The sequence below is a fragment of the Corylus avellana genome, chromosome 5, assembly GCF_965113065.1.
Source record: "Corylus avellana chromosome 5, dhCorAvel1.hap1.2, whole genome shotgun sequence".
Taxonomy (NCBI): domain Eukaryota; kingdom Viridiplantae; phylum Streptophyta; class Magnoliopsida; order Fagales; family Betulaceae; genus Corylus; species Corylus avellana.
In genome coordinates this window covers 27,941,666-27,964,875 of record NC_142494.1, presented here as the reverse complement: position 1 = coordinate 27,964,875, position 23,210 = coordinate 27,941,666, and the positions used below count along the sequence as shown (strand labels likewise).

Here is a 23,210-nt window from a genome sequence, read left to right as displayed (position 1 = left end):
GAGAGATGGATTTCACTTACCATGATGTGTGTTAGGTCGGTTAGGTATTCTATTATTGTCAATGGATATCCTCATGGGCTAATTTCTCCATCAAGGGGTATTCGACAAGGAGATCCCATCTCCCCTTACCTCTTTCTACTATGCGTAGAAGCTTTAAGTTCCATGTTGTATAAAGCACGCAGGGAAGGAATCCTAACCGGGGTGCCCACATCGAAAAACGGTCTGGAGTTAGGCCATTTTTTTTTTTTTTTTTTTTTCCAGATAATAGCCTTCTTTTCTGCAGGGCTTCTCTCTCTCAATGGAATCAGTTATACTACATTTTGCATCAATATGAAATGGCGTCTGGGCAGAAAATGAATACCAACAAAACGGGCATATTTTTTAGCAAAAACACCCCTCTTGTTGTGAAGGAATTAATTCAAGGAGTAGCAGGTCTTTCAACCACTCAGCGATATGATACGTATTTGGGATTGCCGGCTATTGTGGGCCGTTCAAGAATTGCAGCTTTTAAGAGTATCAAGGAAAGAGTATGGAAACGCCTTCAAGATTGGAAGATTAATTTCTTATCGCAAGCGGGGAAGGAAATCTTATTGAAGGCGGTAATCCAAGCAATTCCGACGTACTGTATGAGTATGTTCAAAATTCCCAAATCCCTTTGTTTGGAAATAAATTCCTTGATGGCTAGGTTCTTTTGGGGCCATAAGGAGAAGGATAAAGGGATCCACTGGATGAGTTGGGAGAAGATGGGCTTTTCTAAAGCCTCGGGAGGTTTGGGTTATAGAGACTTATCTTGCTTCAATAAAGCCCTTTTAGCCAAGCAAATCTGGAGAATGTGGAAAGCACCGGATAGCCTAATAGCACACATTATAAAAGCCAAGTATCATCCTGAATGTTCAATTCTTGAGGCTCCTCTTGGGCTTAAACCTTCATTTGCTTGGAGGAGTATCCAAAGCTCAAGTGACCTTGTCCGAGAGGGATTGATATGGAGGATTGGGAATGGTAACTCCGTTCATATTTGGGGAGATAAATGGCTGCCTAGTCCAACTATTTTTATGGTGCAATCAGCCCCAAAGGTGCTTGATCAGCTAGATACGGTGAACAAGCTCATAGACGTGGAGCTACAATGGTGGAACAAGCCCCTCCTGGACCAGATCTTCACACAGGGGGAGGTTGACACTATACTTTCTATTCCAATAAGCCATTCAAATCAAGAAGATAAGCAAATATGGCGAGGAACGGCTGCATGAGTTTTTTCGGTGAAAAGTGCTTACCACATTCAAAAGGAAAAGGAACTGGCGACGAAAGCAGAGGGTTCATCTCGGGCTAGAACAAGTCACATATGGCGGGTATTATGGAAATTGAATATTCCAGGAACGGAAAAAAAAAATTTTGTGGAGAGCTTGCAAGGATATTCTCCCAACTCGCGACAATCTGTGTCGCAGGAAGATCATTTCTAACCCCATGTGCCCTTTTTACGAAAATGAGGCTGAAACTACATTCCACATACTGTGGCAATGTGCGTTAGCAAGGGACGTCTGGAGTGTTGGGAGTGTGGCTTTTCAAAAGAGCTGCTATCCAGAAACAGACTTTTTGTTCGTGGTTGAAGATATGCTGCGGAAATGTTCCACGGTGGAGTTTCAACATTTTGTGGGAATAACCAGAAGAATTTGGTTAAGGCGCAATGCTTTCCTGTACGAGGGCTCTTTTTTACACCCCAGTCTCGTTTTACAGCAGGCTATACTGGGGGTGGAGGAGTTTCAAAAGGCACGGACAGTAAAGCAGTCTGAGAGCTCCTCCCCTGTTGTACCCAAGTGGACGGCTCCCCCCCAAGGCTGGTTTAAGGTGAATTGTGACGCCGGGATTGATACGGAAAAGGGACGGGTGGGCCTAGGGGCTATCATACGGGATCCTTTGGGCAACATGTGTGCAGGGAAAAGCAAGTTCAGGTCAGGTTGGGTGGATCCTACTTTTGCGGAAGCTTGGGCAGCTTTAATGGCTATTGAGTTAAGCAAAGACCTGGGCATTTTAAGATTGGTGCTGGAGAGTGATGCTAAGGGCTTGGTGGAAGCGGTAAACTCAATGGAGCCTGATGATAGCTGCAGAGGTCAGCTTGTAGCCGATATTCGGCAATCTCTACATGTCTTTCCGAGTTGGCAAATGACTTATGCTCCACGACAGGTTAATGGGGCTGCACATGTATTAGCTCAGCAGGCTCTACGTGGTTGTGTGGAAAATGTTTGGGGAAGTGATCCTCCAGATTGTATTCATTTGATAGTTGAGGCAGAACGCATTGTTCTGGGTCCTCAGATATGATTCAATAAAATGCCACGTTTTATCAAAAAAAAAAAGAAGAGGATATTTTCTTTAAACTGATTTAGAAGAAATTTCTGTATATATATATATATATATATATAATTTTATTTTTTGGCAAAATTACCCCAAATGATCCAAAGTATACTCATGCATTTATGTAATTTTTTTGAGAAAAAAAATATCAACGGAACATGGCATAACAACCTACCAAAAAAAAGAAAAAACTACAAAAAGTTTTGTGTGAAAATGTAAAAAAAAAAACTACAAAAAGTTTTGTGCGGATATGTTAAAAAAAAAAAAAAAAAAATCTTAACGTCATCAACTTACATAGACCAATTAAAAAAAAAAGAAACTACAGAGACCAATGATGAGCATGGAGACCACTCCACTAAACAGAATATCCATTACGCGTGATACAGCAGGAGGCAGCAGAGGCAGCAGAGTCAACGCTCAAATTTAGAAGGGACATGTTGAATATTTAATAATAGCATAATTATATTGTCATGTTGTATTTTTTAATTAAACTTTAACTCATATTGAGAATTAAGTGAATGTGAAATTTCCCGGTTTAAACAAATTGTGCGCAATATATAAAAAACAATTTATTTGACAGATAAAAAAAAATGATGATTTATTAATTTTTTAAATGATTTTATTCATAAAATGTTTAATAACAAGTTCCAAGAGATAAAAAGGGGTATTGTAGTTATATTTAAACGAGTATAAACGATTTGTATTTATCTTTTTACTAAAGTATATATAAAATGAAGGAAAAAAATATTTATTTAGTCCCTATATTTTGCTATTCTTTCAACTCAAACTGATATGTGCTCAAAAATATGTTGTCCAAAATGACATTGTCACCGACTTGTTTAATAAAAACCAATTAAATGCACACATAAATTTAGGGGGTGGAAAGGCTAGGCGGTTAACCGCTGCCTTTTTTTGGTCTTTTATTGGACTTTTTTTTTTTTTTTTTTTTTGGCGGTTTTGGGGCTCACTTTAAACAATTTTTCTTTTCCTTTTTCATGGCCATTTTAGCATTAAAAATTGCTACATACCAAAATCCTTATTGGTCACCTTCTACGAATCTATACAACATATAATACATATAAAATTACAACAATTTTTGTAAATCATCACTTCACTTGTAGTCTTGTACACAACATACAAATAAATATATTATATGAAATATATATATAATAAAACTATATATATATATTTAAAAAAAGTGGTTAGGTTAGCGGTTTTTAATAACCGCTTTCAAAAGGCGTTAGCGGTTAGTGAGTCTAAATTTTCACCCCTACATGAATTCACTTTTACAACGAATTTGCAAATTAACATGTGACATGGTGGATAATTATGCTTATTGTAAAATTATAATTTTATCTTTAAAATAAATAAAACTTATAAGAAAAAAAATAGCCACCCTTTACTAATTTAGGAGCAACCTTGGAGGCCGGTTGCCTCCCATGGTTGAGAGGTGCCAAATTACCCCTACGAGGACGATCGAGAATCTATATACGTATTTAAAAATTATATATTCGTTAAACTTATAATGATCATTATTAAATTTTGATTCAATAATAATTTTAAAAATCATACCCTCCTAAATTAGATAAAAACCGACAAAAATCATAGTTATAGCATTATCCATTTAATAATTTTCGGTCAAACAAAAGTGACCAGTAACATTCTCAGCTGATGCTGCGAACCATGGTCACAAAATTAGTAATTTTTCCTAAAAAAGGAAAAAAAACCGGGAAACGTCTTCATAATTTGTGGAATATTTGGGGCGAGAATGGTAGTTATCAGAAACGTAAGGGTAGGAAGATATAATATACACAGGAATAAAAGCTACATAAAGCAGGTCGGTCAAAACCCTACAAATCCAGAACGCAGAGCTCGTACCTAGCAGATTTCCCTTCACGCAAACTTTCCTCAGACCCACTTTGTTCAAGGTCTATCCCCAGTTTTTACTTCTACCCCCTCAATTTCCTCCTATTTACCACCCTCTCCATGTTCTTCGCAAATCCTTGTTCTTATTTGGGAATTAGGGTTTAAGGGGCTGTTGGTTTCTCAGATCTACGTTTTAATTAGCATTTATTTTTGTATTCGTCAGCCTTTTTCTGTTACTTATCGGTCATAGTTTTACTTGTTGAACTTGAACTCGAGGAAAAGGTTTACTTCTTCACACTGTAAACTATTTTTTCTGTTTGTTTTGATGGAAACTATTTTGTCGGTAAATTTCCCGTGGACTTTTTCTTTTTCTTCAAGGCTTTAGATTCGTGGTGCTTCACTGTTGCAATTATCTTTTAGGGTTCTTTTTTTCTTTTTATTTCGTTGTAGAATTCTTTGATGGAATTGCGATTTTAAAATGTTCTGCTTTATGATTCTGAGAAATTATTGTTTTCTATGATGCACATAAGAGTTCGAGTATGGGATGAATCATATGCGAGGATGTTATGGTATTAAATTTCACTTTGGCTTGCGTTTTGGGTTAATTGGGTCATGAAATCATAGCTAGTTTTTAACATTGAATGTGGCTTGAGTGAATGCTTGTGATTTTATATATTGGGTTTGTCTCACGTGCCCAACAAAGCTCGTTACAGTATTGAACTCGGGTTTTGGTCTTCGATGTGATTGAAATTTGTGGGGTATGGTATTTTTGGATTCTCTTTGAAGAATGTTATTGCCCAACAAGACTGGAAGAATTTGTTTTGTGTAGCTTATCTGGATTTATAATGTCTTTATTAATTCAGCGTCAATGATAACGAATTTCTCATCTTTTGCTTAGACCAGAGTCTAAGGACTCGCCCTTTTTCCTATTTTGATTGTGTAACTGATGGTTTAGGGGCAATTGGCAAGGATAGAGATTTTAGTGTATTTATTTGGGATTAATTTTATTTACCTTCATATTCTGGAAAAGGAAACTTTTCTTCCAATTTTCTTTTAAAGACGTCTGCTAGTGTGGTAATATGGAATTGCATACGTTTGATTATCCTACACAATTTTTATTATGTTATCTTTAGTGTGTAAGAGTAACACAAGTTTTTTATCCTGCAAATTGGTTTCTAAAAACTTTTGGTGTGGTCGTTTTGAACTGAATTTGTCTAATCCATTTAGCTGTTTGAAGATATTCTTTTTGTTTCTTTGGGTATTTTCTTACCTGTGTGCGCTTTGATTTGAAAACAGATATCAAGTAAATTCTTCTAATGGCTGGTCAGAGGAATACTTATGGTAAGCGTACCAATTCTCAGTCTGACTATTCTGACAATGGAGGAAATAAAAGGAGAAATCCTGGTGATGATAGAGACCAATTTGTTATAGATTCAGAAGATACTGTGTACCGGTATTTGTGCCCTGTAAGAAAGATTGGAAGTGTTATCGGTAGGGGAGGGGAAATTGTCAAGCAGTTGAGGGCAGACACTAAATCGAAGATTAGGATTGGTGAGACAGTGCCCGGATGTGAGGAGCGTGTTGTTACAATCTACAGCTCCAGTGATGAGACTAATTCCCTTGAAGATAGTGGTAATTATGTTTGTCCCGCTCAGGATGCTCTTTACAAGGTGCATGACAGAGTTGTTGCTGAAGATTTGCATGGTGATGATGAATCTGATGGAGGTCACCAGGTTACTGCTCGGCTTCTTGTTCCATCCGATCAGATTGGTTGTGTCATTGGAAAAGGGGGACAGATAGTTCAGAATATTCGTGGTGAGACTGGAGCCCAAATTCGCATTCTTAAGGATGAACATTTGCCTCCTTGTGCCTTGAGCTCCGATGAGCTTGTACAGGTGATCTGGATGAATTGTGTCCAAACTTTCCTTATCTTGTTTGGATTTGTACATTATACTTTAATTCCCGTGCTTTTGTTCCTGGATTTTTTTGGAGCTGTTTTATGTTCTCAATGCCAAGTAATTATAAATTTCATAGCTGAAGAAAATATTATATTTTTATATTTACGGAAAGCATTAGCTTGTTTTACGGAAACTTACATTTTGGAGAATAATGAAGCCTGACATGCTTATTGCTTGACGGATTTGCAATCTTACTTATTTGGCTGGTCGTAATTAGTTTTACTTTTGGGGGAACATGTCATTTGGGTTTAGAGAGGAGACATCTGCTCAGGGAATTGATACTGCGATTGTTAATATTTCTTGTATGTAACTTTTGTATTACTTGGTCCTTGTTGAATATGTGTGCTAGTAATTTGAATTCATCTGTTCCATGTGTGCGTGCTTGTGTGTTTTATGTTTACTTTTTATATTTTTAGCTGAAAAAAATTTAGTGTTGGGGTAGAAAACCTTATAATTCTGTTTACTTATTTTTGTGTTAATTTGTTTGTTATGTGCTGTAGATAACTGGGGAAGCTCCAGTTGTGAAAAAGGCACTGTCTCAAATTGCGTCTCGCCTTCATGATAACCCATCACGATCTCAGCATTTGCTTACTTCTTCTGTGCCCAATATGTACGGATCTGGTGGTTCACTTATGGGTCCATCTGCTGGTGCCCCGATTGTTGGCATAGCTCCACTGATGGGTCCTTATGGAGGATACAAGGGTGATACTGGAGACTGGTCACGCTCCTTATACTCTGCTCCGAGGGATGAGGGATCTTCAAAAGAATTTTCCCTTCGTATAGTTTGTCCTACTGGCAATATTGGAGGTGTGATTGGCAAGGGTGGTGTTATAATCAATCAGATAAGACAAGAATCTGGGGCAGTCATTAAAGTTGATAGTTCAGCTGCTGAAGGAGATGATTGCTTAATAACTATATCAGCCAAGGAGGTAAATATTTCTATACGTTTGTACATGTTTTGTGGGCACATTGATATAGATATTGTATTATATAGGTCTGATGATTTCTAAACTCTGCTATAACAGTTCTTTGAAGACTCGTATTCTCCAACCATAGAAGCCGCTGTGCGATTGCAACCCAGGTGCAGTGAGAAAGTTGAAAGAGACTCGGGAGTTATCTCATTCACAACCCGCCTACTTGTGCCGACTTCACGAATTGGCTGCCTTATTGGTAAAGGAGGAGCTATTGTGACTGAGATGAGGAGAGTCACCAAAGCTAATATCCGCATACTCTCAAAGGAGAACCTTCCCAAAGTTGCATCTGAAGATGATGAGATGGTGCAGGTAAGAGATCATCTTGGAAATGTGTCTTTTCTGATTATTATTTCACTGATTTATGTGGTTCATATGGATGCTAATAAATGTTGATAATCAGATTGCTGGAGACCTTGATGTTGCCAAGGATGCTCTTATGCAAGTTGTCACACGCTTGAGAGCAAATCTTTTTGATAGGGAGGGTGCAATGTCTACGTTTCTTCCCGTTCTGCCTTATCTGCCTGTGTCAGCAGATGGTTCTGATGGTTTCAACTATGAAAGTAGAGATAATAAAAGACATGGACGTGGGCATTCTTATTCTGGCGGTTATGGTGGCTCAAGTGATATGGCAGGTGGTGACAGTTATGGAAGTTATGGAGGCTCACAGGTATTTTGTTAACGGTTTATATAGATGTATAACAACCTTTAAAAAAAATAAAAAAATTGTTTTACCTTTGTTTTCACATTATACACTGTAAGCTCTACTTTTGTTACTCAAATTACTCCTTTTCCTTTCCCATTTCGATATTTGTACTGCTGTGCAGTGTGTAATCTATCCAATGCTTTGAAATATGTTGATCGGTTGCAGTCATGCTCAACTGCTTTCCTATTTCTTCTTTTGGTTAGAATGACAATCTTCCTATCATTTGTAGATTGGAGGTAGTGGCAGTGCTTATGGAGCTTACGGAGGTCATCCTTCGGGACGTACTAGTAATACTGGGTAAGAATTTCTCTTTCTTAAGTGTTCTTTTCATATACTTGGCTTGTGCTTTCTTTTTGTTCTCTAATACTTTTATGAATGATTATTGGGTAACGCTTAAGGTTGACAGCCAGTTTAAACCCTTTGGTTAAACCTTTGTGAATACAAATCCATAAAGTTCCTAATTACATGCCTCAGAACTTGGAATCAATGTCTGTTTACTAGATTTTTTTTTTCTTATGCATGTGTGCTGGAAGTTTTCTAGTGTCGATCTTTTTAACTGTGGTTACTGATTTCAATGGTTGGGTTTTGAAACTCCTAGAACCTGATTTTACCTTTTGTTAGCAGGATGTCAGGACAGACCCCTGTTTCTCGTCGGAGAAACTATGGTTACTAGAGTTTGTTGATGGGTACCTGCAGGTAGACTATGGTTTTCCTTCGTCCTTTTTCCTGTCTATTGATATAACTGGAAATTTCCTCTAATATAGCCCAGTCTCATATTAGCATATGGCAGTTTGATATCGTAACCTGTCCAATCTCCCTGTATACAGAATTCTGATGCTCTTGTTTTACCTGTTGCCTTTCCCTTCCCATCAAAACAGCTGAGATCTGTGAAGCCTGAAGCCAAGCCTACTGCCTAAACCGGAAGACCAGATGAACCAGGGTTTGACATATGGCCTACCTTGACGCAACTACATAGAGTGGAGATCTTCTACACATTTAGAATTGCCATGTCCATGACACCAAATTTACCAAGCTTTATCTTGTGCACCCAAGAACCTATATGTCCGGATTGCCTTTATTGCTGCTTTTTGTTCCAGTTCACATTTCTTTAAACTAAAAACCTTGTTGCTTCCAGCCTTAGTTGTATTAGTGTTGGAATTTATATCTGACGATTCTCTCAGCTATGTAGTCTGATCTTTTGTTGCAGTTTTAAATAACCTGGAATTAAGTTGATCCTCTGAAACTAAACGAATTATGGCAGGAACTCATGTTATCTCAATTTCAGTATTGATATTGATCCTTGTGCCATCTAAAAGCAGATATCAATGCGCTGCTATTTTCGGCTTCATAATCTATTAGTTGTGATATCAGTCTGTATCTGTGTAAGTTAAGTTTGAGGATCTGACTGAAAGTGAGAAAACTGTGTTTAGTTTAGTGTTCGGTTTCATGATTTCCTGTGACTTTGTGAGCCAATGGAACTGCTTTAAACAGCACTGTGAAGCACAAATAATGTTAATACAGCAGAATATTTAACTTAACCAACCATGTTGCAACAATATTTCCTAGGTTTGGGAGTTGGTGATTATGGAGCTGACTGTTTTTTGGATCGCCAATCAGGTGTTGACCCAATAGTTCTTATCTTTCAACTTCAATAATACATGGGCTGTATCAGCAAAATGAATGCTTCATAGAATTTTCTCGTTGGCAGTTTAATTGGCTTGCTAGCATTTTCATTTCTAAATCAAATATTTAGTGATACTGATGGAGTTCATAACTAGAGAGATTATAAAGACGCCAACTTTTTGAGGGTCTTGTTGTCTGGCAATTTTTGTGCATGTTCAGGTAAGACGGGGGAGTTGACCTGTGAGTGGTGTGTAGCATGCCATTTGATGGATGCTTGGATCTTCGCATGCTATGGGAAGCTGATTTGGAGATTTGTTGTGGGGTGGTTAATGATTCATGGGGTAGGTCGGTTCTTTTCACACATAAAAAGTGGGCTATAGATTGGGATGCCAATTCTTGCTCATTGAATGCAGTAGGAGTCTCATGTTCAATTCATTTGGCAGGTTCTATGAGAATCCTTGTCGTTGAAGGCAGGTAAGATCTCTGGCTAAGAACATCAAAAGCAGGCAAGTTCTTATTTGGTTTGCAGAAATTTAAATTGCATATGTTTTTAAGTTTTTAGTATCTTTTTTTCTAGTTAGATGAGTAACTGGTAATTGCACTTTATTTCAATTGCGTGTGTGTTGCTGTTGTTGGCGGTGGCGTTTACAAGGAGGGAGGGAAAAGCCCCCCAGTGTGGACAGCCCCGTCCCCCTCCCCCTCCCCCGAAGTATAAATCCAGGAAAACCACCAAGTGGGTTCGCTATATATGCTAGTTGTTTTCAAACTATTTTATAGTCTGATGTAAGCTGTTGATATTATTGAATTATTTTTGAGAAATGTTGAGGTCTGAATCCTATGTCCTTCCAGCCTGCATGCTTTCAATTTTGTTTGATTTTTTTTTTCTATTCTAGATAGAAGACTCGTTGGAGACGAATCATCGCCACCCAACTTTGGATCATTATAAATGTTCGTTAGTCAGGCCGTAGGATTTCTGAGCTCTTGAATCTGCCACGTCACTACGTTTGCGAGAGATAGACCTCAAGCCGAAATAACATGGTAAAAATTATATACCATGGGTTCTATTTCTGCAAAAAAAAAAAAAAAACACTTTATGAATTATTTAAGCAAAAAAGTATACCCGTCAAATGGGCTTTGGGGTTGAGCTTCGCAGAACCTGACGATTAAAAGAAGTTTTTTTGTTGGGTTTATGTTAGCCCAAAGAAGTCGAGAGGCAGTGGTATGAGAAGTGGGACTGTTTCTTATAATTAAACTTTTTAATTGCTAGGGGTAATTACTTTTTGCTCTCATGAACTATAACGTCATGATACTTTCTCCTCATGAACTACTAATTATTATAACTGATTCCATCAAACTACTATTTTATGACAAAAAAAACCCTATTTTGTCAAACAAATGAATTAAAATTGAGTCATGTGCAAGTCATGTGTTATTTTAAATTTTTCTTCTTCTACTTTTGCCTGCATTTTAAATTGTTTTCATGTGTTGAATTAGGGTATGGGAGGGTATAAATGTCGTTTTCTTGGTCTGAAGTGAGGGCAAAAGTAAAAAAAAAAAAAATTAAAATAGCACATGATTTGTACATGAGTAACATGACTGTTGTCCGTCAATTTTAATTCATTTGACTGACGGAATGAAACTTTTTGTCATAAGATGGTAGTTTGATGGCAAGTGTCATAATTGGTAGTTCATGGGGAAAAGTGGCAAGGCGCTGTAGTTCATGGAAGCAAAAGGTAATTACCCTAATTGCTATGTCTTTAGTCAATTGCTAAATTAATACAATACAAACATCTATATAGACTTGGGCTACTGGCTAGGATGCGTGCTTACGGGGCTGTTCTATGTTGTGGCCCAGGTCTAGGAATCAGGTTTTAGGTTTACTTATTCAATTGACAGGCTAAGTTATACGTGTCACAACTTTATCAACGTTTGGTATATTTTAAGAGAATCAAAACAGTTGTTTATAACGTTTTTAGTGGTCTGTGATTTGTTTGGACCCAACTTTTGGGTAATAGATGTTTACCGAAAGAGTAATGCTATTTAATAAACTGTAATATATTTCTTTCTTAACCAAATTTGGTCCTAAGTGAATGGTAATATATATTTTTTTCTAAAAAAAAAAAACTGACCATAAAGAGTTCCGTCCAAATGTGGTCCCAATGGTGTCAACAGTTGGCAAACACCCACACAACAATGTCAATTCCATGGTTTCCGTCACTTGACCGGGCTCTTGATCAATTATCATTCAATTTTACCATTAATTGATCTTTTCGTGGTTAAAATTATGTAACGTACGACTGCAATGCAAATGATTAGACCACGTCCTCCGTGGCTGGAGGAAAGAAAATCAAAGTTGGTATTTCAGCAAGGACCCTCCATATTTAGACTTATAATACTTTGAAAAAAACTGAAGTCGCTCAAAACTTGTCCTTAAGAGATAGTTCAATCGATTGGGATCATGCGTAATGAAGTAAAGGTTACTAGTTTGAATCTCTATTCCTTTTTTGTGTAGACATGTCAAAAAAAAAAAAGTCGCTCAAAGTTGGTACTATAGCCTATAGGAGTCTATGATAATTAGGAAGAAATTAAAGTCAATTGATCTACCTATGCCATACACAATTGATCCTGCCCTAGCAATCCTATTAACAACGACATATGGTGAGACAAAATGCATATAAATTAATCAACCAGTCAACATATTTGGTTGCATATATTGCGATCCGAGATTCACACAAATATGGCATTAGATGCAATAATATGGAAATTCTCTTTTGCCAGACACATATCATGTTTATTAAACATCTTGTTTTTTTGTCTTCTATTTATGTTCTCAAAATAACACACATAAGCAAACAACTCAAAACACAATAAACTCATCAAAATATAAAATATATTGTTACTTTTATCTCCCAACACTTTTTCAATCTAAAAATAAAAACCCCAAAACACAATAATAAAATATTAAAACAAATAAATCCAACCACTTGGCCAAACTCATAACTTTTTTTGAAAAAAGTATATAAGTCTGAGTAATGCTACAAGTCTTTCTTGTATCTTTCTTGAGTTCCTCCAAGAATAATAGAACCATTAAAATCACCATTTGACTTGTGATTGATCATTATTAGATTTTGATTAAATGGTAATTTTAATAAACACATCATTCTTGAAGGGACTCAAAAAAGATACAAGAGAAATTTATAAAATTACTATACAAACCCATCTCTCTAACTATCATACAATGGGCATAAGTTCATCCAAACTTACAATTAAAACAAGGTTTCTCCTAAATTATTAAAAAAATTGTAATTTGCATCTTTTGACTAGCAAGAAAAGACAAAACACTCCTAATTTTTCTCCTAATAAATTCAATATTAAAAAAAAAAAGGCAACCCATGGTGGCCATGGGTTTGGTGAAGACCGAAGTTTCATGCGAATCGGGATTTCGAGCAATTGTTGGAGAATTGTCTATAAAAATAGCTGAAATTTTGGCTATTGAATTTCATCCAATGTTTTATACACTGCAACATGCCCATTTAATTAATTTTTTTTTTTTTTAAAAAAAAACTAAAATAATGTTTAAGTTTTAAAAAGAAAATATAAAACAAAATAATAAAAAAATAAAAAGTTATAAAAAAAAGTATGGGCCACCCCATCTGAGACTTGGCCACCCCTAAGTGCCGGTTGGGGGTGGCTCTGGCCTTAGGGGGTGGTTCGGCCACCCCTAGGGCCAAACCCAAAAGAGGAAAAAAAAAAAAAGGGTTTGGCTATGGGGGTGGCTCCGGCCACCCCCAACCGGACATTGGGGGTGATTTCGACCACCTCATACTTTTTTTTATAATTTTTTATTATTATTATTTTTTTTATATATTTTATTTTAAACTTAAATAATATTTTAGTATTTTTTAATTCAATTGACATGTGGCAAACTATAAATCATTTGATGAAATTTAATGGTTAAGATTTCAATATTTTTTATGGGCAATTCCCCAACTAGGGATCCGGACCTGTTCCATGCAAGGGATCACCAGTTTTTTTTTTTTTTTCTTCATTCATTAAAGGTAGTTTTGTGATATTTAGATCAACGGTAGAGAATATATTGCAATATTTTTTGATAGTTCAAAAGGACTTTTGCTTAGTTTAGCGGAACACTGACCGGTAGTTTGAGAGTATATTTACTTTTCCAAAAAAAAAAATAATAATGTTGGTCCATCTCCAAATGTAGTAAATTTAGCCACCTAACTCAGTAGTCCCTTCAGCCGAATGGTACACCTCCCCCCACACTCCATTTACTTCTACTAAAAGTTTGAAGTCAAAAGCTATGCCCATATCTTAAAAGACTAAAAAGAAAGGTACTTCCATCCCTAGAGATCCCTATGAAGGTGGTGGGCAGAAGCAGAACTGAGGTTGATGGCGATGGATCTTTTGGTTTAATTTTCTTGGTTTTTGGAGCCATGCAATGTCACATCAAAATTATTAAACCCTCGTAATTTCTTTTTCTCCCTTCTACTGCATTCTAAAAGGACAGAAATTACTTCTTATTATTATTATTTTTTTTAAAAAAAGGACAGAAATTGAACAGCTCTAAAGGCTAAGAGCTGTTCTTTTTTTTATCTCTCTTCTTCTTCTGAGCAACTAGATGGCATCATTTAATGCTTTGGATTGCCATGCCGACAATCTTTATAAACAACTTGTAGAGGTTGTCTGGTTGCTTCAAAACACCATTCGTCCAAGCCCTGCCAAGTGGGTTTGCAGTCCAATAGGCTTCTTCCTCTCTGCCTGTTTCTACTTTCTCTTTTCGTAAAAACAAAGGGATGGAAGGGAGTTCTGTTTTCTCTTTTTCTCACTAGGGTTTCCCCCTTTCTCCTTTGGGAAAGAAAAATGTTTTCATCTTAAAGTCTTGCATGTGGAGATGAGGTTATGTAATGCAGCCAAGGATGACTTGCCGGCAACTCTTAGATATCATAATATACATGTATATATACATGCTCATGATTAGGGTTGATCGGCAAGTCATCTCTGGCTATATAACTGCCTCCTTTTCTCATGCTAGATTTATGATGATAATCTCAGTGGTTATGATGGTGGTGATGGATCCATGTGGCTCATCAATAGGTTAGTGAACATGCTGCCGTTTCAGATTTTGCATTTGATGGGTTTCCTTTTTCTAACCAACCATTGTAGCTCTTCTGCGTGTGTTGTCAGGTTCAGGTTGCAGCTAGCTTCTCACCATATCTCAGCTTCAGGCTGCCTGAAAGAACAATATTATTTTATATATATATTAATTTTTTAAAAAAATTACACTATATTTAAGTTATTCTGCAATAAAATATCCTTAAAAATATGGGAATTGGAAGGTTTTGACAAACTATGCTTTAATTGCAAATGAGATTAGCCTTGATGGATCTTTATTTTTTTAACAGATATTTCCACCATCTTCCAGATCGAGCCTGACTTTCCAAGTGATCTTTCTTTGCTTAAAAATCTCAATGCCTTTTTCTCAATTTAATTTCACAGGAATGTCCATATTAAATGCGGATATATTTTTCTCAATTGTCGTCAGCATACGTGTTACTGTGTACACGTGTAGCTGTGTCATGTGGTACTGTAATTCTTTCTAGATTTAATACGGATATTTTGCATGGAAAACATGGCGAATTGCTTGCTAATATAGCCTGCTGCGGAAATAATCGATTTTTTTTTTTTAAGGGGTTATTTAATCTTACGAATCGAAAATTATTAGTTGGAATTTTTTTTAAAAAAAAATTGTGTGCACATGTTAAAAAAAAAAAAAAGAAATAATTGAATTTTAAGTATTATTTGCTAGCAAATTTTTAATAAATGGCATTTTTAAGCTGTTTAATAAAAAAATAATAATTTGAATTAAAGTCATTTTAAATTCTATTATATATATGAAATTTACAATGAAAAACAGTAAGGGTTTTTTTTTTATATATTTTTTTTATAAGTTTTATGTAGATATCATTATTATTTTTTTTAGTAAATTAACCCATATTTTTCTTAATTTTTAAAAAATAATATATATCTTAGCATTTCTCATTTACAAAGGATCTTAATACGCAGCATTCGCAATAGATAAGTTCAAATTTGATATTCGCGTAATAGTGACTGCTATATTTATATATATATGTATATAGCCTGAAGCCGTATAATCATAGTAACTCAGACCTAGCAATAATTCAGTACAAGATAGTTAATTCTACTCCCAGCAATTACTGAATTTGTTAATATACGTTAGGAAGACTCACATCACATGTCATGTTTAAGGGGCTTCCAAAGAAGTCTTCATTATATATTTTATATAATCAACAAGATTCAACTGTTCAGATATTTTTTATGTTTATCTAACGTATTATTTATCATCCATCCATGCATCTTTATCTTTTGCCCTAATGCGGAAAGAAGCTGCCATATCGGTACTGGTGCATGTTCATCGTCTCCGCCAATTGTGAAAGGGACCACTATTATCCAATACTGTCGAGGATATCCTATCTCGACAAAATCCCATACAATTGAATTCAAATGCAGATCTGTCACAAGATTCAGATAAAGCTTCACCCAATAGATCTATATGAGGATAACATTATCCATATTCATATATGTAAATATTTCAAACCTTGTGGCACATGGGTCATGTCTTTATAAACCTTACTTCACATGATACAGCCAGTACCAATTTCCAGCATTTTTAAGGGTGGTTTTTTTTTTATTTTTTATTTACCTGTTTTTATTGGACTGGTTTTATTTAAAAAATTATATCTTGTGATTCCAACATCATATGGAGACAAATTTAGAGTCGAAATGCTTATTCAGAGAGCTATAATTTTGTAATTCTAATGTTTACTTGGTGAAGATTGTCTATCTGTATTCTGTTTACAACATGGTATTTTATTTTATATTTTTTTATAATTATTATTTATAGTTTCGAATTTAGGCTCTATATATATAAGGTAGCTTTTTTAATCAGTTTATCAGCATGGGATCTTGTTCAACATAACAAGCCCATGTTTAGGCCTTCTATTTACGTGATTGTAACGGGAGGCTTGACAGATCCTTTTCTGTCTCCCAGTTGGGCTCAAGCTCTCCAGCCCATCTGAATTAAGGCCAGCCCATCTGCAGAGTTGTCTTGGAGGAGGGAAAACGAAATAGAGTTGAGCCCCAGCCGGACCACCCCTCACCAAACGGCCTATGTACCTTAAATGGGAATGCTTTTTATTTTTGTTAGGAAACACTACAATTCAATTATTAATTATCCTGTCTCCAAGGGGCAGCTTAATTGGTGAGAGATTACGCTTTATGAATTGGAAGTTATTAGTTCGAATACTCCTTCTTCCTCTTGTGTAGACATGTCAATATATATATATATATATATATATATATATATATATTAGTTGTCCTAAAAGTTTAATTAAATAAAAAATAACGAATTTAATTATTTAATTAATATTTTAATAAACTATATAGAATATTTAATGGATTTAAACTCAACATCTTTATCATCATGTTAGATCACTAATGATGTTGCTCTCTCCCCCCATTGCATCTCTGTTTGTTACCAAAAGAAAGGAAAAAAAAAACAACAACATCAATTCAACGACTCCAGTCATTGGTCGACCTTTCTGTGCATCTTATTAAACTATACTACTTTTCCTCGACAACTCTAACCATTGTAACATTATAATTTATAGGAAAGTACGAGGAATATATAAATAATCTCCCCATTGAATGTGTTTTCAAGAGCAGAAGGTATTCTATTCTATCTCCTTTCTGCTCATGTTTCGAGGGTGAAATCAAAATGGATTGGTTCAAATACATTATAGATGCAGCAACAATTATACAACAACTCAACCTCCCACATGTTCCTAAGATTTTGGTGCCTAGATGTCTAACTGCCCCATAATGGGAAGCTTCTTAGCATGTCTGTGTGGTGTAGAAGGATAAGGAATTAAGGATAAGGGCCTATGCCTATGGTGGAGTTGGAAAAGGTGCATGGTGACCTTATATTTAGCTTAAAATACATAAAAGATAGAGCAAGTATGGGCACGTAGTCCTTAAAATAACCCTAAAACTAGCTGTGAACTCAGAGAATGACGCATGGATTTGATGAAGAAAATATTTTCCTTTGGATTAATTGAGGTTGCAACTTAATTGCAAGTCACTGTAGTCTTGATAGCTAGCTACCAACCCTAACTACCCGTTGAAAATTCTGCTTGGTGGAATAGCAAGAGCTTGCAATATTGCATGTATATAAATACCCTTTTGCATTCCTCTTCCTATAAGTGCACATTACTCAAGTTTGATCATCAACTCAAATTCCTTGGAAAGTTGTAGACCTTTCCAAGCAAAAATGAAGGCAGATGCAATTGAGCTTGGTGTGGGGAAGAGTTCTCCCAAAAGGGGTGGCTTGAACAGAGGGGTGTCCATCCTTGACTTCATTGTAAGAATAGTTGCAATTCTTGGTACCATCGGGAGTGCCATAGCCATGGCAACAACTAATGAAACACTTCCTTTTGTCACACGGTTCGTTCGATTCAAGGCTGAGTACAATGATCTACCAATGTTTACGTATGTATGCCTTCCTATTTATAAACAATATGATTTTTTCCAACAATATTTGATCATTTTGCATGTGTTAACTGATATCTGTGTCTATTGGAACAGGTTTTTTGTGATTGCGAATTCCATTGTATCCGCCTATCTCCTTCTTTCTCTCCCTCTTTCTTTCTTCCACATTCTGAGGAGCAGTGCCGAAAGAAGTAGAATTCTCTTCATTTTCCTTGACACGGTAAATCCTTCAAGATTGCAGCATCATTGTTGTCCTTTCAGATTCCTTCAAAGACCACCTTAACTTGGTAACTTGATTGTTTTGTTGAAAAGTTCTCTTATTGGAGAGTTTTCACTCTTGTTTATTATATATTATAGGCAATGCTAGGCCTTTTGACGGCGGGAGCTTCTGCAGCAGCATCTATCGTGTACTTGGCGCACAAGGGGAATGCGAAGGCAAATTGGTTTGCCATCTGTCAACAGTTCAACTCCTTCTGCGAGCGCACTTCTGGCTCTTTGATTGGATCCTTTCTAGGCGTTGTTGCGTTTATACTCCTAATCCTCTTATCAGCTGTGGCCCTTTCTCGACGTTGATAGATCAAACTAAGATCATCATCATACATTTCAATTACGCAAGTGTGTTGTCTGCATTTTGTTTGTGTGTGCAAAGAGTGAATCATGTATAAATCATGAATATGACTCGTCTTATCCAGTTGATTTTTACGTTTCTTCTTTGCGAAATGCCATGTATTCCACTTCTTAATTTATTTGGGCTTGAAATTCCATGTATTTTCTGGTTTTATACGTGATAAGCAAAGTTAAAATATTTGTTATTTGATTAAATCAACTTAGACTTTTAAGGTAAGTGTAGAAGATCCTAACCTCATCTTATTTATCTTTCCAAGGGAGTAGTAGTTAGAATGATTCCTTAGGACCTGTGGTCCAAAGATCATGATGGATATGATCTTTCCATTTTTTAATATTAAACAACACCTAAAGTTCCTAGTTTAGCTTGTTCAAGAGCCTAGTTTAACTAACCATTCGGTGATGATAACATTTGAAAAAGAGATAATAGAAAATGATATAACTATACGTTGTGACATGGCACCATTGTATCTTATAATAACTATATGGAATTAGAGAGATATTTCGAATGGAAAAAGACAAGCTCAACAGTACAAAGTAAACTTCTGATCCAACGAAGAACAGTACATCAAACCACGGAAACCAAAGGCCTCTTTCAAGGTATAGATACACACACACACACATATATATATATGGTATAGATGCACACACACACACACACACACACACACACACACATATATATATATATATATATATATATATACACACATTAAAGGTAGCATGACTTATGATAAGAACCTTGTTTACTTTAATTGTCACGGTAAATAAGAAATTGAAAAGGTGTGAATTTCTATTTCAAAAAGTGCCATATAATTTGAGACAAATGAAAAAGGAAAGCTTATTACCTATTTTGAGACGGAGTACATAAACAGGACAGACATGGATGGCAGCCATGCAATCCTCTGGCAGCAATGCACATATAATTAAATACTGAAAAATGAAGCCTTCTTCTTATCAATTGAAACTTAGATAATGTGTTGACATAGAGGAGTATAGAAAGTTAGAAACCAACAAAGGGTTCTCTCAGCAACCAATCCAAAACTTTCTGGTTTGTCGATCTATTGATGAATAAATCGGGATACCAAAGCAGCTTAAAGAAGAAAAAATGTCATGATACATGCAGTTAATACTGTTGTTTGGTTATTTCTGAACAACGTATTTACCTATTTGAAACACAAGATATATGGTTTCTCGAATTCAACTTAGGCTTTGAATCAAATAAAAACTGCATAAGAGCTCTGTCATCAGCTTCAATTAGGCTACAGCCAGGCTCTTTCCTCACCCCACTGTCATCCATCAATTTTCTCACCTTCTCAACCCCATCCCACTGACCTCGTGAAGCATATATGTTAGATAGAAGAACATAATCCCCACTCTGGTCCCTTCTCATTTCAAGTAGCCGCTCATTTGCACGCTGTCCCAACTCGACATTTCCATGAGTTCTGCATGCCCCAAGCAGAGTCCTCCAAACAATGGCATTGGGTTCAATCTCCATCGAGTCTATGAACTCAAATGCTTCATTTAATTGCCCAGCTCGCCCTAGCAGGTCCACCATACACCCACAATGCCTAATGTTTGGCTCAATTTTGTACTCATTTGTCATAAGACTAAAGTATCCTCGCCCCTCTTCAACTTTTCCAGCATGACTGCATGCAACCAAGACTCCAACGAAAGTTATCTCATTTGGCCTGATTTTCAACCTCCTCATCTTGATAAACAGATTGATTGATTCCTCAGAATGGCCATGGAAAGCCAAGCCTCCTATTACTGAATTCCAAGTAGACACATCTCTTTCTCTCATCCCCCGGAACACATCAAGTGCTCTCTCAATACTCCCACACTTGGCATACATATCTATAAGTGCATTCCCAAGTAAAATGCTCAAATCTCCCGAACACAATTCCAAAACTTTGTAGTGTATCTTCTGCCCAACATCTAAATCTCCCAAATCCGCACAAGCAGACAACAGACTCAACATGGTCACCTCATCCGGCCTCTCTCCCACACTTCTCATCTCCTCAAACATCTCCAATGCCTGCTCATGCGATCTGCAAAGCACATACCCTGCAATCATCGCATTCCAAGTCACGATATCTTTCTTTGGGACCTCATCAAAGAGTTTCCTCGCGCTCTCCATATGCCCTTGCTTCACATACCCCGTTATCATCACATTCCAAGACACCAAATCTTTATCCGGCATTTCATCAAAAAGTTGCCTCGCAAGACCCAGCTCCCCTCGCCTCGCATACCCGGCTGTCAAAGCTGACCAAGGTACAACATCCCTTTTCGCCGACCCATCAAAAAGCGTTCTCGCAACACTCAAATCCCCACAATTAGCATGAAAATAAATAAGGGTATTCCTCAGAAAAGTATTCGATTCGAACCCATACTTCACCACCCTCCCATGAATCCCAAACCCCATCTTCACCCAAGAAAGCTTAGTGCAGGCCTTGAGTACGAACGGAAAAGTGAAGTCATCAGGCTTTACGTGCCGCTTCTCCATCTGGGTATAAAGAGAAATCGCGTTTAAAGGGTTGAGGCTTTGAGCGGAGCCTCTGATAATGGTATTCCACATGAAGATGTCTGGTTCGGTAATATGAGCGAACAGTTGGTGCGCATATCTTATGGTACCTGAAATAGCAATCGCGCTGGCGAAAATGAGTTCTCTGAGAGCAAAGGGGTTGGAGTTGAAGCCGTTGACGAGCATAAAAGCATGGACTTGTTTCAGACCTCGCAGGTTGGTGCAGTTTTGCCATAGGCTCGACCGTTGGGGACGGTTGGCGCTCCTGTCGTGTGTTCTCTTTCGGATCATTACACGTAGCTCTGTTTAAATGTTCCATGCTACATTTATTCCGATTTAAGGGTATTATAACATACCAAAGTAATTCAATTAATAGGTGTGTTGAGGGAGCCCAACATAAGCACACAATAAATGTATTTTGACCGTTGGATCGTGTTGTTTTGTTTTTTATTTTTTTGATTTGTGATAAAAATTAGATATAAATATGAAAAATTAGGAACTCTGAAAAATTTCAAAATCATGTTTCAATAGTAAGAATTACATTACAAGAGAATCACCATAATGTGCTATTTCTTGTTTTATTATGCATGCTAACTTTGCTAAGAGTGTGTTTATTACTTTGATTTTACATATTAAAAATGCAATTTTAAAAGAAGTTACATAATTTTTTTTTTTCTTCTTCTATTGTTTGAAAGTGCGTTTTTTTTTATTATTATTTTTTTAAAAAAAAATTAAATTGTGATTTGAAAACGTAAAAAAAAAAAAAATTACATTTTCGAATCGCATGCAATATCGTGTATTTTTAAAAAATGCACAATTTTAAATGTCAAATTGCAATTTTATCAAATACTTAACGTCATTTTTATAATTGGGTTTACAAATCGCACATTTTAAAATTACTACTTTTAAAATCGTAAGTTTTGAAGTCGTAAACCTAAACAAACCCTTGTTTTTACAACTACGCATATTTCAAGTTTAAAATGTTCCTACATGATTGAGAGTAGAGCTGTAAATTTTATTTATTCTTCGAACGAATTCAAGCACGAGCTGCTCAATTAACTCATTTATTATTATATAAGGTAAATATAGTCATTGCTTCTTCTTCTTTCATTTTTTTTTTTTTTTTTTTTTTTAAATTGAAGAGGAAAAAGGGGGCTACAAGGTAGGATCTTTCTCATTCTTGATCCTAATGGAAGAAAGAATGGGGGATCCTATGGAAATGCTACCAAACATTAGATGGGTAGCGACCCATTTTGCTAAAGCATGTGCACGATAATTTGCACATCTAGAAACTTTCAACGCATTCCAGCATTGAAAGGAAGAGAGCTCAAGTCTCAAATCAGAGACAATAGGAGCAAAATGCCAAGTAGCAAAAAGATGAGGCTGATTAACAGCTAAAATAACCAAAAGAGCGTCCCCTTCAAGCATGAAATTACTAAAGCCTGAAGACACTGCAAGTCGGGAGGTAAGAAGAGCAGCAGAAGCCTCGCCTAAAAGAGCATCAACCATTGCTTATATTTTTAAAGGTAAGATAAAAGTGTAGCAAACAAGAAATCAAGTTCGGTAATAAATTTCTTTCGGAAAATGTTCTCTTTGATTTTGTGTGTAAATATGTAACATTATTCATAAGACCTATTGGTCTAGTAAAAGTTTGGAGTAGTGTTTTGAGTTTTGAAAAGAGTTATGAAAAAAAGTAAAAATTGAAAATTATTTTGGTTTAAACCACATTTGAAAAAAGTGTTATATGTGGAGTTTACAAAAGAAAATTCCTTTACTAAAGCTTTGAGAAGTATATCCTAAAAACCAAAAACTGACAAGTGTTTCCAAACAAATCAATGAAATAAAGGTTGTTGAAGGCTTGAAGCTTCATAGTGGTAGTTGTCTAGTGTTAGTCACCACACAATAGTAATATGGCGGGGCCATCGCAAGGCCGCCAAATCACTAGGCGGGCGACTGCCGAGCATGTGTTTAGTTACATTTTAAAAGTGTATCATTTTTTAGAAAGCGGT

General features: G+C 36.2%; 4 protein-coding genes across 9 annotated transcripts; 3 read left to right on the top strand and 1 right to left on the bottom strand.

Annotated features, from left to right (window-relative positions):
* Positions 1-1,461: 1,461 nt before the first annotated feature.
* LOC148586006 (uncharacterized) lies at positions 1,462-2,313 on the top strand. Its single transcript, XM_088516857.1, has one exon. It carries the CDS (start codon positions 1,462-1,464, stop codon positions 2,311-2,313), a length of 852 nt encoding a protein of 283 aa, XP_088372983.1.
* A 1,840-nt stretch (positions 2,314-4,153) lies between these two features.
* LOC132180426 (RNA-binding KH domain-containing protein) lies at positions 4,154-10,318 on the top strand. Of its 6 annotated transcripts, none has more exons than XM_059593240.2 (9): positions 4,155-4,274; positions 5,509-5,553; positions 5,644-6,107; positions 6,671-7,099; positions 7,196-7,453; positions 7,545-7,811; positions 8,077-8,144; positions 8,469-8,543; positions 8,726-9,142. In XM_059593240.2, the coding sequence occupies exons 2-8, from the start codon at positions 5,529-5,531 to the stop codon at positions 8,518-8,520; spliced, it is 1,563 nt and encodes a 520-aa protein (XP_059449223.1). In that variant the 5' UTR covers positions 4,155-4,274; positions 5,509-5,528; the 3' UTR covers positions 8,521-8,543; positions 8,726-9,142. The 6 variants fall into 6 exon arrangements, 5 of the variants coding, with proteins under 5 accessions (XP_059449223.1, XP_059449222.1, XP_059449220.1 ...); XM_059593239.2 differs by having other exon boundaries at positions 4,155-4,494; XR_009440150.2 differs by lacking the exons at positions 8,469-8,543; positions 8,726-9,142 and adding exons at positions 9,690-9,811; positions 9,914-10,318 and having other exon boundaries at positions 4,154-4,494; positions 5,509-6,107.
* Positions 10,319-17,795: 7,477 nt separating this feature from the next.
* Positions 17,796-18,626, top strand: CASP5 (casparian strip membrane protein 6). Its single transcript, XM_059593022.2, has 3 exons — positions 17,796-18,053; positions 18,150-18,273; positions 18,411-18,626. The coding sequence occupies exons 1-3, from the start codon at positions 17,836-17,838 to the stop codon at positions 18,624-18,626; spliced, it is 558 nt and encodes a 185-aa protein (XP_059449005.2). The 5' UTR covers positions 17,796-17,835.
* Positions 18,627-19,603: 977 nt separating this feature from the next.
* Positions 19,604-21,500, bottom strand: LOC132182519 (Pentatricopeptide repeat (PPR) superfamily protein). Its single transcript, XM_059595786.2, has one exon. It carries the CDS (start codon positions 21,490-21,492, stop codon positions 19,840-19,842), a length of 1,653 nt encoding a protein of 550 aa, XP_059451769.2. The 5' UTR covers positions 21,493-21,500; the 3' UTR covers positions 19,604-19,839.
* Between the last annotated feature and the right edge of the window lie 1,710 nt (positions 21,501-23,210).